At 46.7% G+C, this 14,276-nt stretch overlaps 1 protein-coding gene across 1 annotated transcript in view; it reads left to right on the top strand.

Annotated features, from left to right (window-relative positions):
- The window catches only part of FSTL1 (follistatin like 1), a 53,860-nt gene that overhangs the window by 23,918 nt on the left and 15,666 nt on the right, over positions 1-14,276 (top strand). Inside the window, exons 3-5 of the mRNA XM_046658807.1 lie at positions 9,836-9,940; positions 12,556-12,685; positions 13,554-13,586. Of these exons, the coding sequence (XP_046514763.1) occupies positions 9,836-9,940; positions 12,556-12,685; positions 13,554-13,586 (268 nt within the window). The remainder of the gene's footprint in view (positions 1-9,835; positions 9,941-12,555; positions 12,686-13,553; positions 13,587-14,276) is intronic.

Below are 14,276 nucleotides of genomic sequence, written 5' to 3'. Positions count from 1 at the left end.
GGAGTGTGCAGGGCTGTTGGTGTCGATGTGGCAGGCCCTGCACGGACTCTTCTGAAACTGGTTCTCAGAACGCTTCCACAGCTGCCTTAAAGCTGCCTCTTCTCTTTAGTTGAGGGTATTGGGATTTAGGTGTGTGGATTTTTTTTTTTTTAACTTTTAATCAACCATTTTCCTTGAACTACATGTGGAAATAATTAGAGCATGAATGCTGAGTAAATGTGAGCCCTGGCAGTCCCAGACATACTTCAGTGACAGGTTCTTGGCAGGAATGAAGAATTGTGAATCTCATGTGAATTTCCTTTAGCCATTCGCTCTCTTCTTTTCTTCCCTTTTTTTCTTGCAAGGCAAACACAAACAGAATAAAAACGTTATTAATGGCATTCTAGGGGAGCAGAGAGTTCCAACCAGTTAACTAAGAGTGAAATCAGGCCACTCAACTGGGGTCCGGTTACCGCTCTCCTGATTTCCTCTGCTGTGATCCAGGAGGGAATGAAAAGGCATTGCTGATGAAAATCCTTTGACTATGAAAGCCAACTTTAATTCCCCCAGCAAAGCCCAGCAAAAACCCTGAAACACCCTCAGGAGGGTCTATATGTACCCAATCTCTTCAGTTTGGGCATTTTGGTTAGCTTCTTTGGGAGATTACTGTTTCAGATATTCCTGAATGTCAAACTTTAAATTCCTGTGCTTTCTAGTTAAGAGAATTCCAGCCATTTAAGGGGTTTGGGCATCATCTATAATGCTTTTATTTTATAGATGGGGAAACTGAGGCCCAGAGAGGTCAAGCACCTTGCTCGAAGTCCTGCAGTATGTTAGAGGCAGGGCGATGTCCAGGGCATGTCTCCAGGTTCCCGCCTTAGTTCTCTTTACGTAGGACCTCACTGCCTCTGCCTAGTCTGCCCTCTGGGTTACTGTTCAGCAGAGGTTTAAAAGCTTCTCTTTTTTTTGGCTGTTTCATCCCAATATTTGCCAAATCATTTCTCATACAGTGACATTCATCATCCATTTCTTGGAGCTCTCTAGACTTCCTGGTTTTGCTCCCAGTTTTCTGAATGCACTTACTCTCCTTTCTTGGCTGCTTTGCCTTCAGAAGCCTCATATAGTTGTGCAGGCTGTTCACTGCACGAGGAGGTGAGGTGGGCTGAAATCCAGCCTGCACTCTGCTTGCCAAGTCCTATAACCTGGCCCAGTGTTGCATCTGCCCGGAGGGGAAGGCACCTTTTCTGATTTGCACAAAGACCCCATGTGGGCTGCTGGCAGCCTGTTCTCATTCCTGCTCATCCATGCCTTCCTCTCCTCAGCCACCCCCAGCCCTCCATTCCCACCCTTTCCTCCTCAGCTCATTTGTTCTCTAGCCCCATTTCTCACTCCTACATGCATGATGTCCAGATGTGCATCTCTAGTCCTTTAGTTTCAACTGTCAGTGGGATGTTTTACTGTCCCCTTAGACTTATGTCCATAACTGACTCATCATGGCCTGCCCCTCCCTCACTTGGCTGCTTCCCAGGGCTCCATCTCAGACAGACATACCAGCAACCTTCCAGGCCCTCAAAGCCAAAGATCTTGGCAGCTCTCTTGATTCTCTCCTTCTTCTCCTCTATCCAGTATGTTGCTGGATCTCCTCATTCTTTAGAAATTTCTCTTGGATTTCTTCCTTTCTCTGTATCCATGTGACTCTCATCACCCCAGACTCTTTCCAGCTGGTTTCCTTGTGCCCCCAATTCCTCCTCACCTATTTCTTCCCATGTACCACTGCCAAACTGTTCCTAAGACCCTCCTGCTCAGAAACCTGCAGGTTTTCCATCCAGATCCCACCATTCTTCAGGGCTCAGCTCAAGTCTCATCTCGCCCATGAAGCCCCATCACCTGGAGCCAGCCCCATGTACTCTGGGACTGCCTCATCTGTGTGTGTTAGTTTCATCGCCCTGACTGGCTTAGAAACTGTTGTGAAGGCAGAGGCCACATCCTATACTCCTCTAGAGCATATGCCACCCAGCCTGCACCCTGCTGGTCACTGGCTGTTATCACTCTTGTTTTGTTCTTAGAGGCATTCATCAGATATGCTTTCTGATGGGTTTAAAGTACTTGCCTTGGACCAAAGAAGACTGGAGGACCATCCGTACCCTCCACTTTGTCCTTTAAAGTAAACAAGTCTTAGGAAGATGGTTGGAAAACAGAAGATGAACACCATGCTCAAACTTAGCAGACTCATCCAGGGCGAAGTGGTCTGGCTTAAAAGGCTCCATCCAGGTGTTCTGAAGAAACCGAAGGGTGAAATTGTGAAACTTACGGAAAGCGCTCTTTAGGCAGACTGACAGGAAACCGTGGGAGCTCCCAGGAATCACTCTAGGGCTATAGGCAGATACTGGGGAACCTGATAGACCCTGTCAGTCAGAGTGGAGTCACTGGATGCGCCTGAGTCAGGGAGACAGCGTGGCACTGCACAAGCAGACACCCCACCTCATCGTTGTGGACCATGACCTGAAGGCGTGAGAGCAGAAACGCCCCCTCAGGCCCTGGGGTCACAGCCACCTGGGTTGACTCTCACCTCAGTCGCAGCACAACTTGGTGTCACAGTCTCCTCACTGCCAGCGGGATCCTCCCACCTCGTAGACCCTTGTGAGATTATTTTCAGTCCCGTATGAAAAGGCCCGGCATATTTCTAACTCTGTAAGAGCTCACTAAATGCTGCTGTATATTTCTGTTATGACTGGACAAGTCCATTACAGAAAACTGAACTTACCTTTATATAGAAACCAAGCATCTAGTTTGCCATGCTTTCTGGGCCACCTCAAGAAAGACCGAATATACGGTGGGGGGGCATGGGGCATTCGAGAGATGGCAGATGAGCAGCTGGAAGGTGAAAGGGCTTCCACATGACAATGACAGTTTAGATCCTTCAGTCTGACTAGGGAAACAGAGAATGTGACAGAATCTGTAAAAGAAGAAAGGCAACAACTAAGGTAAAAACCCTGTCCCATGTGACATTTGAAAGTTGTCATTTCCAGGCACATGTACATTATCACATAGAGAGTAGAAAACGCCGGGAGCTTGTTATCCCATAAGCTGTGATAGAGGCTGAACATAGAAATTAATACAAAGGAGAATTAGCTAATCCTTGAATGACAAGTCCATAACAGACTTTTTTTTTTTTAATCTTAAAGCTAATCCTCTTGGGATGATACATCCCTTACTTTGATGTCATAAAGCCCAGCCACACCTTCGCGCAAACATCCTGGGTGTCATTGTCACTGGCCACTGATACTGACACTAACCTGAATAGACCCCAAATGACATTTAATGTAAAAAACGTTTACCAGGCATTTTCTCAGGCAGGACATTTTCCCAGGTCTGTGGGAAGCCAAAATGTGCAGACGCTTAGTCTACTTGAGATAAGCTACATGTGCATAAAATATTAAATAGGGCTCTGACTAATAGACTGAGGGCCCCAAAGCCGTCTTGTTTATGAAGAAAATAATAGCAGGGAAGATGGAGAGTCAGATTTACTGTGAAGCTAAGGAAGCTTCAGTTTCAGACCTTTTTCTTGCAAGGCCCCTTCCAAGGCCCTGTGCCCAATTCTGCAGCCAGTTCCGTATTCTCTTTCTTAAGGAGGGCCCCTCAAATTGTTACAGCCTCAAGCCCCACAAAAGCTGCATCTGGCCCTGGTGCATTAACCTTGAGATGAGGGATTGGTTGTGAGCACGTACAAGGGAGGGACTCCGTCCTGCAAATGCAGCGTCTGTCTCCACACGCATCAGGACAACTGCTAGAAGTCTCCACTCCTTCCTCCTCTTTCCCTAGCATGTGTCATGGTGCACCGACACATTCTTTTCCGAGAAAAAGAATCTAAGAGACTTGAGCAAGGTCACATGATGCTCCAGCTATATTCCAAGGTCTTGAAGTTCTTTGGCTTTCTCCTTGACTTTCTCAGGCCTGTGCTACTGGGTTCCATTCCAGAACAGCCGCCTGAGAGCAGCCAGCCTCCCACCCTATGCCCCACCCAGGTCTCCTGCTCTCCCCGGTTCTGTGAATTTCTTTGTCCCCAGTGCCGTGGCGCTCTACATATCTGAGGAGCCCGGGGGTTCCTGTGAAGTTTCCATGACTAATTCTGGCAAAGCAGGGAGAACCTTTCTCAAGTCAACAAAGCTGCTTTGTCACAGAATAGCGGCAAGTGGAGCCAAAATTTCACTGTGGCATGTGTAGGGCTGGGTTTTTTTTTTCCCAGAAAGAAAGTTGGGAAGGAGGAAAAGGATGAAGGGACAGAGCCAACCCAGTTCACTTTAGTGAAATGATGGTATATTAAACTGACAGTTTTATGGCTTTGCTTATAAGCTTCGTCCCCTGCCAAAGCACACTGTTCTTCCAGAAATTGTTTCACTTCAGAAGACTTTTTTAAACATTCAAAGCGTATTTTATGTTCAGACTTAATGCTAGTCGGCCCAGAAACTCAGACACGCTATCACCTCTACTGGTGGTTTTGCAAATAACTTGCTTTTCCCTTTGCTTTGAAAAGGATCTTTTTCAGTTGCAAAGATAATTTCTGTCTTTTTAGACCTTGGATCCAAGACGACAGCTTTCCAAGCTTTGATTTGTAAAGAGTCAAAGTAGTTTAGTGGAAAGAGGGCTACAATTGAAGTCCGGAGACCTCGGGCCAGGAGCCAGCTCTGCAACCATGAGGTCTTGGACCGCTCACAGGTAGCCATGAGCCTCAGTTTCTTCATCATAGGATGTTACATTTGGAAGTGCCCTAGAGGTAACCCCTGCCTGCCTATCCTAAAGGCTTTGAGAATCAAAAATGATAGTAAAAATTACAGGCTAATTGAAATTGCTGTACAAGTGTAAAATATCATTATTACCATGCAGGGGCTGACAGTTGCTCAGTTTTTTTTCTCCAGTAAAAGTCAGCACTGTTCCTTGGAGCTGGCCTAGTGGCATAGCGAGTGGTTAAGTTCGCAAGCTCCACTTTGGTGGCCTGGGGTTTGCAGGTTCAGATCCTGGATGTGGACCTACATACTGCTCATCAAGCCATGCAGTGGCAGCTTCCCACATACAAAATAGAGGGAGATGTGCACAGATGTTAGCTCAGGGGCCAATCTTCTTCACCAAAAAAAAAAGAAGAAGAAGAAGAAAAAAAAAGTCAGCACTGTTTCCAGCTGGTTTTTTACCAAGGGGAGTTGGCATTGTGAAAATTAACCATGAGACCAAACCCCTGGAGCATGGCATGCAATGCTTAATGAAAACAACATAGAAGCAAGTCAGGGAGGTGATGCGGAAGGATAAAGCTAGAAACCTGATGTTTTGCCAGTGGAAGCAAGTATTTTGTCAATTTTTATCATTGTATTCACACTTCCAGAACATGGCCCCTCTCCCCACTCAGTCAAGCACACTCTCACAGGTACATTCAGACTCATGGGTTCATTTACCTGTGACCCCACACTCCCAGAGAATATCCATATGCCCGTGTGGTTATCTACATGTAGATAGAATTCTCATACACCCTTGGGACCTAATTCCTAAAATTGTTATGGTGGTAATGCAAACAATTCTGTTTCCTTTACGAGAATGGCATTGTGCCCTGTGCTCTCTCCCTGTGCAGCCCTCATAGCTGTACCCTCTCCCCTCAGCTCGTTCCCTTGAATGCTCCCCACAGCAATATCGAGGCTCTGGGGTCAAACTGACCTGTGTTCCAGTCCTATCTCAGCTCTCACTATTTCTGTGGCCTCTGTACATCCCAGAGCTTTTCTGAATCTTAAATTCCTCCCCATCTGTTACATGGGACTAAAAATAGCGAAACCTGCACAGAAGCTGTGAGGACAGAGGTATCTGAACAGCCTCACTCAGCTGTAGGTGCTGTAATTAATACTAGCATTGGCCATAGGCCCTTGTCACCTGGCACAAGATCACTGCCTTACACTTGGCAGGTCCCTGCCTCCAGTCTCTCCATCCGGGATGCCCGGCATTTTGAGTGGGAATTTCCAAGTTGGAAGGGACTGGATGCAAATTAATATTCCAAAACACCACATTCATCATTTCACCTGCCAGATCCCTAACTTCCCAAGGTACTCACTGCCCACCAGATCCATGGAGAGCCCCTCTGGTCGGCTGGCGAGACCTGCCTCCCTGCCATCTGCCACCTGCCGCCTTGCCTCATCTCTCTCTTCCTTGCCACACCCCTCCCTACCAGGCAGTCGTTGCCCTGTCCCATAGCACGTTCATGCCATGCTCATCACCTCTCAAGATGTTCTTCTCCACTCAAAGTCAGTCACTCAGCAGATGGGTAAGACCACCTACCGCCCTGAGGAACTTTCCAGAGCCTCAGAGATGCTCCTGACACTCCTGCACCCAGAGAAGATAGGGCTTGGAGAAGGGCTTTCAATGGCGTAATTTGCTTTATTGTTGATTTCTGCATTAAAGCATGCCTGTGAGTGGGAAGAACCGGGGAGGGCTCTGCAGGCTTCAGGTTAGACATCGTTTCCCCAGTGGGCAGATCCCCAGTCCTTGGGCCCCGCTGCCTGTGCCTGTGGGGTGGTCACCCTGTTCTCCACCTTAGGACATCACATCTCACTGGGAGGACAGAGCTGGGCCACAGGAGGTGAGGCTGCACTTCTGCATTGCGACTCTGGCTCTGCGAGACAAAGAGAGAGATTGCCACCTATTGACAGATGTGCCACCTGCAAAGAGGAATGCTTGTGTAACTAGCATTTCTCTGTGGTCTTCAGACAGGATGGCGGGGAAGGGGCTTTCTTTTTTCACTCAGCCAGTCCCCCTGCTCTCGGTATTTTCATTCCAGTGTAAGGGAAGGTGGGTGGGGACATGACAGCCCAAGGTGACAACAACATCTCAGTGGAGAAGTTGTCTGAAAATCAGTACCCACTGTAACAATGGCTGCTTCCAGCGGTGTTGCCAGCACTCTGCTGCATGCCGCACGCTCATCGAGTCCTCATGCTCATCGAGTCCTCATGCTCATCGAGTCCTCATGCAGCCCTTGCAGGGATTCATGGTCCCATTTTCCACACGAGGAAACCGAGGTTTAAAGAGAGTGCCTTCCCAAAACCAGTGGCAAATAAGGGGCAGAGGAGGGACGTGGGAATTCGAGTCTAAGGCTCTGACGAACTCTTAAGTACTTTTCCCGATATTTGCTAATTATGCAAGTCAAATCTCTATCATCATTTCCTTAACCTTAAGTCTTCTGGATATGAAAATAAATTGAATCTAAAAAAACAGCGTTCCCTTTGGTTGGGTGGAATCCTAGCTCTGCCACTTTCTGGTTATTTAACCTCTAAAGCTCAGTTCCCTCATCTGTAAAATTGGGATAGTTATGGTGGTGTTGTAGAGCTTGCATAAGATACTGGATAATAGAAATCCCCTTGCAGGGTGCCCAGTATTTATAAATGGGAGCTTAGTCGTCTGTCGTCTGAAGATCTGAGTTGGAAGACCAGCTCCTCTCATTGTTAGCTTTGGGACCTTGGGCACGTTACTCGACCTTTCCAGTCTTCAGTTTCCTCATCTGTAAAATGGAGTTCATAATATACATATTCTTGCAGGGTTGTTCACAGTGTAAGATGAAATCATATGTATGCAAACGCTTTGTAAATTTTAATTGTAATGTAAATATTAGTTTCTATTTTAAGTAAAGAGTATCTATTTCCTCAAATGGATTTTTGAGAACTATTTCTGAAAAATGACTTGGGATGAATTCAACCTATAAGTAAAAGCTTTTATTTTTAATATTCACTAAAAACAACTTAAGATGAAAGGAGGCTCTATAAATGCCACAGGCTATTGCAGGAAGCTCTGGAAGCATTAACGTGAGTAACACTTTTCACAGGCAGTTTGAACTACGATGCAGTTCCAAACATACTATCTCATTTCATCTTCACAGGGCAGGGCTGGTATTTACATTTTACAGATGAGGAAACTGAGGCTCACAGAATTAAAGTGACTAGTTATGAACACACAGCTAGTGAGTGGTAAAGGTTTGTGGGTGTCGGCCCATGGAACTGTGTGTGTCTGTGAGTGTAGGTATATGTCAGTGTGCTTTTTTATGCCTTTGTGTGTCTGTAACTCATGTGCCACACCCACGGAGGGGCATCGATTTGTCTGTATCCCTTGGTTAGTGTGTTGTGTCGTGAAGGGGAGAGCAGAACACAGTCATCTCTGAGATTTTCTTACACTGGTCAGCGATAGCCTGTTCCTCTTCCTTTTTAGAGTTGCTTTCCATTGCCAGGCACAGTTTCCAAGAGGGACCTGCCTGGAGAATATGCTTGATTTTATCTCCATTCCTTGTTTAGGAAACAACAGCTCTCCCAGCCTTCTGGGAATTACTTCCTCTTTTCTTCTCTGCCTGCCAGCTTTATTCATTTCTCCTTAGCAACATCCAGAAAAGAATGGGTTTAGCAACAGCATGTGGACCAATGAAATGTGAGCATGGCAAGGGCTTCTAGACCAATGGGAGCCCTGCATGACAGGCAAGATGGCTGAGAGAGATGATAATGACTTGGAGTTTGCAAAGCAGCCTCCGGGTGGCAGCAGCCCAGCTGTATTGGACACATCCCCTTAGCTCTCAACATCTACTTTGTTTTTTGCTTTCTTTGACCTATTCTTGGATAAAAAACATTTACTGACCATAAGAATTTTACTGTTAGAAGCTTTGTGGGTGTGAGTTCTCTGCATGACACGGTAGACATGGCCCAAAGGATGAAATCTGAGGTTCCATCCCCGCCTTCACTACAGCCAGTCCCATGACCCCATCACAGCTCCTGCCATCTTTGTTGGTTTTGTTACAGCCAATGCTACCACAGTGGGCAAGGGCCCGGAAACCTGTGGTGACTCTGCCTGCCCAGCCAGTCAGGGAGGGAGACTGGAGAAATCACATTTTCCTTCATTCAACCACCACTGTTGCTGGCCTGAGTGGAAAATGCGTTGGGGCTGGCTTTCTGCCACCAATTAATGTGAGGGAAGGAATGTGTCACCAACAGATTAATGCCTATGAACACCCACATTTTCAATGGCATAGACTGGGACCATTCCCTGCCTTGTCACTTCTGCTGCATATGTCTGAACATGAATGTCTGACTACAAGTGGCTTAAGGATGGTTCTACAGTCTGTCAGGTGGTTTGGCCCTCTTGGTCTTGAAGCCAGAGGTGGATGTGGACAGGGGCTGAATAAGACCATGCTGAGTCACAGCAGATCCATGTTTCCAGTGGTTTAGCCATCCTTCTTTTCCTTTTGAGATGATATTGCCTTGAATGCTACTCAGTGAGATTTTAGTCCTTCGGATATCCATATTTCTCTCAAATGTTTCCATTTCTGCCTAGGTTGCTCTTCTCATCCTTTAAGAATCAGTTAAGGCATCCTATCTTCAGAAAGTCTTACTTGATTCTTGCCCTCTCCTCCCCTTCAGCTCCCTGGTGCTCCTGTGGTTGCACTACCATGTTGCTTCCTAAAGGTCTCTTTAGTTATGTTTCCTCGGAGAGTCACGGAGCTTCGCGAGGACAGGGACTGTGCCTTTATATCGACAGTCCTTAGAGTACTATTGGCATATAATGGACGCTCAATAAACTTTTTTAGAAGAAAGGAAGCATGCAAGAAAGGAGCTCTTGTTTTTCAAGAAACAATCTTGGGGACTCAGAGGTGTCTGGGCCTGGGTTGGAGGAGTACCAGCAAGGCTGGTGCTGGCTGTTAGGGACAGCTTCTGGCTGTGCAGAACCCTTCAACCCCATGAACCAAGATTCCAGACCACGGCCCGAGCCTGAAAGGTAATTACCACAATTGGTTCATCCTGTGATGGGCTTATCTCAGTGACATGGCTTCCTTTATGATTTTATGTTTTAGGAAGAACTTAGGAGCAAATCCATGATCTGTGCCAATGTGTTTTGTGGAGCCGGCCGGGAATGTGCTGTCACAGAGAAGGGAGAACCCACCTGCCTCTGCATCGAGGTAAGTCCTGAGGTCGGGAGCCAGAAGACAGTGGCCAAGGGAAGCCAGTGTGGCTGCCTTGCTGGAGCTACCTGTCACAGTAGTGCCAACGATTTCATCATCTTTATGAAAATACACCTTGTTTGTCTGAAAGATGTGGAATTTTCATCCCAGGAATTAAAAATGAGATGTAAATTCAAGGATGTTTTTTCTTTTCTTAAAAAATGTTTAGCTTTAGGGGCTGGCCTGGTGGCGTAGCAGTTGAGTTTGTGTGTACCACTTCAGTGGCCCAGGGTTCGCCAGTTTGGATCCCAGGCACAGACCTGGCACACCCCTTATCAAGCCACGCTGTGGCAGGCATCCCACGTATAAAATAGAGAAAGATTGGGCACAAATGTCAGCTCAGGGCCAATCTTCCTCAAAAAAAGAGGTTTAGCTTTATAAGATTTTTAAATTACAAACTTAGCAATTGCTTTTTATAAGTCAAATAGTACAGACATTTGTACAAACGTAAAATTAATAATCTTCTCTCTAACTCCCAAATTCCATTAGTTTGAGATAACCAGTGTTAACGGTTTGGTATATATTTGTTTCACATTTTTTTTTCTTTGCTATGATAAACCCATAGAGTTTCCCCCTATTTTATACCAAAATGAGATCATTATATATATACATAGACTTAGATACATGCAGGTTGCATTTTGTACTCATTAATACGTCACAGATACCCTCCAGGTCAGCACAGATGGTTCTCACTCATTTTTTAACAGCTGCATAATATTTAGTTTATAAAAGAACCAGATTTATATAACCATTTTCCTGTAAATGGACATGTAGGTTGTTTCATGGGTTGTTTACTACTACAAACAATAGCATCCTTACATGCAGCTGCCTTTATCTCTGGAGGATTGATTCCCAGTAGGACTTGCTAGGTCAAAGGACGCACAAATTATTTTAAAAATACTAGACAGAATGCAGATTTTTCAGGTTTGGTGTGGTTTTCAGTGAAGTTTAAAAAGCAAAGTGAGCTTTTGAGAAATACTTCCTCCGTAAGCAGGATTCTGATAAGTTCTTGCTCTTCAGGCAAATGTGAATAACCTGGATGTGTGCCCTTTTTTCCCCTTTCTGTCAAACCAACCCATGCCTGGAACTACATCTCTCTTTCTGCAAATAAATACACCCACCTAAGTCCCCAGGTGAAGGATCCTGACCCATTGCCCCAGAAAGAAGGTCCCCCGACTCAGAAACCTGAAGACCAGATCTGCTGGGGCCACTGGGAGGTCCTCAGAGAGGTGTACCTGGCCACCATGTGGTGCACTGAGCCCAGACTTAAGGTCTGGAAACCTGGCATCTAGTCTCAGCTCAGCCCTGTATAGTTGTATGATTTTGAGCAAGTGAGTTGTCACTGGATGCCATGAAGACAGAGACCGCGTCTGGCTGTGCCCCTGGCCCAACACATAGGTGGAACTCGATAATAAGTTCATCTTTCTGTTTGTTTGTTTGGTTGGTTTTTTGAGGAAGATTAGCCCTGAGCTAACTACTGCCAATCTTCCTCTTTTTGCTGAGGAAGACTGGCCCTGAGCTAACATCCTTGCCCATTTTCCTCTATTTCATACGTGGGACGCCTACCACAGCATGGCTTTTGCCAAGTGGTGCCATGTCTGCACCTGGGATCTGAACTGGCGAACCTTGGGCCACAGAGAAGCGGAACGTGCAAACTTAACCGCTGAGCCACCGGGCCGGCCCGATCTTTCTGGGCTTTGGTATTCTCGTCTGTAAACTGGAGAGGTTGGGCCACCTTCCAGTTCCAGTGTTCTGTGTTTCTTTTCACCACGTCTGCTCTCTCTTGCTTTGCTGCCTTTATTAAGTCTGAGCTGAACTTGCTTCCCCGTTTCCGCTTTCAAAAACCACAAAAATCTAAAGAAACCAAGCTTGCCCATGACCGTGGCACTTTAGCCAAAGCAGAATTGAGTTGCCAAGTGAAGTCGAGTCTGTTTTCCTGTCCATCATGATTCTCTCTGTTTTTTCACAAAGACCAGGCCTCCCCACCCCCGCCTCACAACAGGCGTGTGAGATTAAGAGGAAAACAGAATGGCCCCCAAATGCTAAACAAAGCAAGAGAGCAAAGTACCCTATAATTCAGCCCCGAAATAACTGAAGAACTGGGGAAAGGCTGTGTGAAGGGAAGGCCTGTCATTCAGTCTCTCCACATGCCCAGCTCTCAGCTCTGGCTGTTTTGTGTTGTAGAATCTTGGAATTTTAAGGGATCTTAGATTATCCAAAGACTTTGTGTGACTTTAGACAAAGTGACAGGGAATCCAAATTCCTGATTTCTAATAAAATGCTCTTCTTGCTAATTGACCTGGTTGGGGGCAGGGAGGTCTATTTCTTCACTGAGTAGAAGAGATGGCCCCGAACCAGGATCAGCACAGAGGGCCATGCGGAGCTGCGAGGTGACAGAGTGCCTCCAGCATTGAGTGGGTAGGGTCACTGGTGCCACAGCTTGGGCTCCCAATGCCCTGCTGGGACAGAGGCCCTCTCTGCTGGTGGGGAGTCCCCTCACAAGACGGCTCTGTGTGCGTGTGTGTGTGCACACACACACCTTTGCACGCTCATCCTCCGCGGGTGTGTTTCAGCAATGCAAACCTCACAAGAGGCCTGTGTGTGGCAGCAATGGCAAGACCTACCTCAACCACTGTGAGCTGCATCGAGACGCCTGCCTCACTGGGTCCAAAATCCAGGTCGATTATGATGGACACTGCAAAGGTAAGCAGTGCTCTCACCACTGCATGGCAGCTCAGCCATGAGGAGCCAGGGAACAGGGCAGTGTGGCCTGGCTTCCTGGAGTCCTTTCCACCCTGACCGCAGCACCCAAAGCTGTGGAGACCACCCAGTTGCTTAAAAACACATCCTCTTAGCGTTCATGAGCCTGCTGGCTTTGCCCTGGATGGCCCAGGCCTCTACCCGGAGTTTCCTGCATCAGACCCCCAGGGTGGCTTCCAGCACTGTCTGCAGCTGGTAGTGATAGGAGACCACATCAAAAATCAATAATCAATACTTAATAAGAAAATGTTTAAATGAATTCTGTACCTTTTTAGAAAGCAGGTGAATTTCACTTTTCCCATGCTTTTTAAATTCGGGCACCTCTCAGCCCTGGTAGTATTATATTTCCTCTATTTTACACTCAAGCCATTGTCATTAGGATAAGAGGGAACGGGTCCCAAGCTTGTTGCTAATTAGACACCAGCCACCGCCCTGCCCAGCCCCTCTCAGTCTTGAACTTCCCTGGAGAAACAAGAAGCTCTTTTGCACATGTTGGTCTCCACTCCATTTCCCTGATACGTATGAGTCCATAGTGGTTCCATATGAGTTCTCAAAGTCCCAGCGACCCGCCCCCACCCCTCAAGCTAACAGGAGGAGGTGGAGAGCAGGAGGGCAACTCAGGGGCCTCAAAATGTCAAACAAAGCAGGAAAGGAAGGGTCCCCATACTTGAGCTCTGGAAGAAGGAAAGGAGCAAGGACTCAAGAGGTTACACGCGGCCCCCTTCATGCGGGCAGTTTTAATCCTAGCAATGCACAGGAATTTTCTTTTTTCTTCACTTTGCATTATGCATTTTCTCCTTTTGTCTTGCAGAGAAGAAATCTGTCAGTCCATCTGCCAGCCCAGGTGAGTGCCTGTGTTTTCTACAGGGTGCATCTTAGGGAGGAAATGCCTTTCGTGACGGAAATTTCACGTTCCACAGTCCCTGGCAGAGCTCACAAGATCTTCTGTGTGTCAGAACTGGTGACCCAGAACTGGTTGCCCTCAACACAGCTCAGAAAAGCTGCAAAACTGCATTTTTTTGTGTTTGCCATCTGAAGCAGCTGGTTGGGTCAGAATGTTGGCTGTGTTTTCCATTTTTGCCAGCAACAGGAAAGCCACTGAGTCCTTCCTCCAGTACTCTCTGTGAGACGTGCCGATGTCACAGGACGAACGAGCAGAATGAGAAGGCGTAACTCTTTTGAAAGGGGATAACTGGAAATACCAGTATGACTTCTTCCATGGTTTTCCATGAATAAAAATTAAAATTTCATCATGATTTATGGTTACAGACCCCCTTAGCGTATACTTTTCCTTAGATCTTCACGATGACCTGGCGAGGTACATCTTCTTGTAATTACCTTATAGAAGAGGAAATTGAGGCTCAGAGAGGTTAACTGATTTCCCTGAGTCACACAGGTAGGAGGTAGCAGAGTGGGGACAAGTGTCTGGATTTGTATTCCCCTAGCTCAATGCCCTTTTCACATCCGAACATGTGTTGTCTTCCAGAAATTCCATTTTGCCAGGGCCTTCCCTTCTCTGCTTCCCCATCCACCC

The sequence above is a fragment of the Equus quagga genome, chromosome 4 (genome assembly GCF_021613505.1).
Source record: "Equus quagga isolate Etosha38 chromosome 4, UCLA_HA_Equagga_1.0, whole genome shotgun sequence".
NCBI lineage: Eukaryota > Metazoa > Chordata > Mammalia > Perissodactyla > Equidae > Equus > Equus quagga.
The sequence above is the reverse complement of the archived record's forward strand: the minus strand, read 5'-3'. Positions and strand labels throughout refer to the sequence as shown.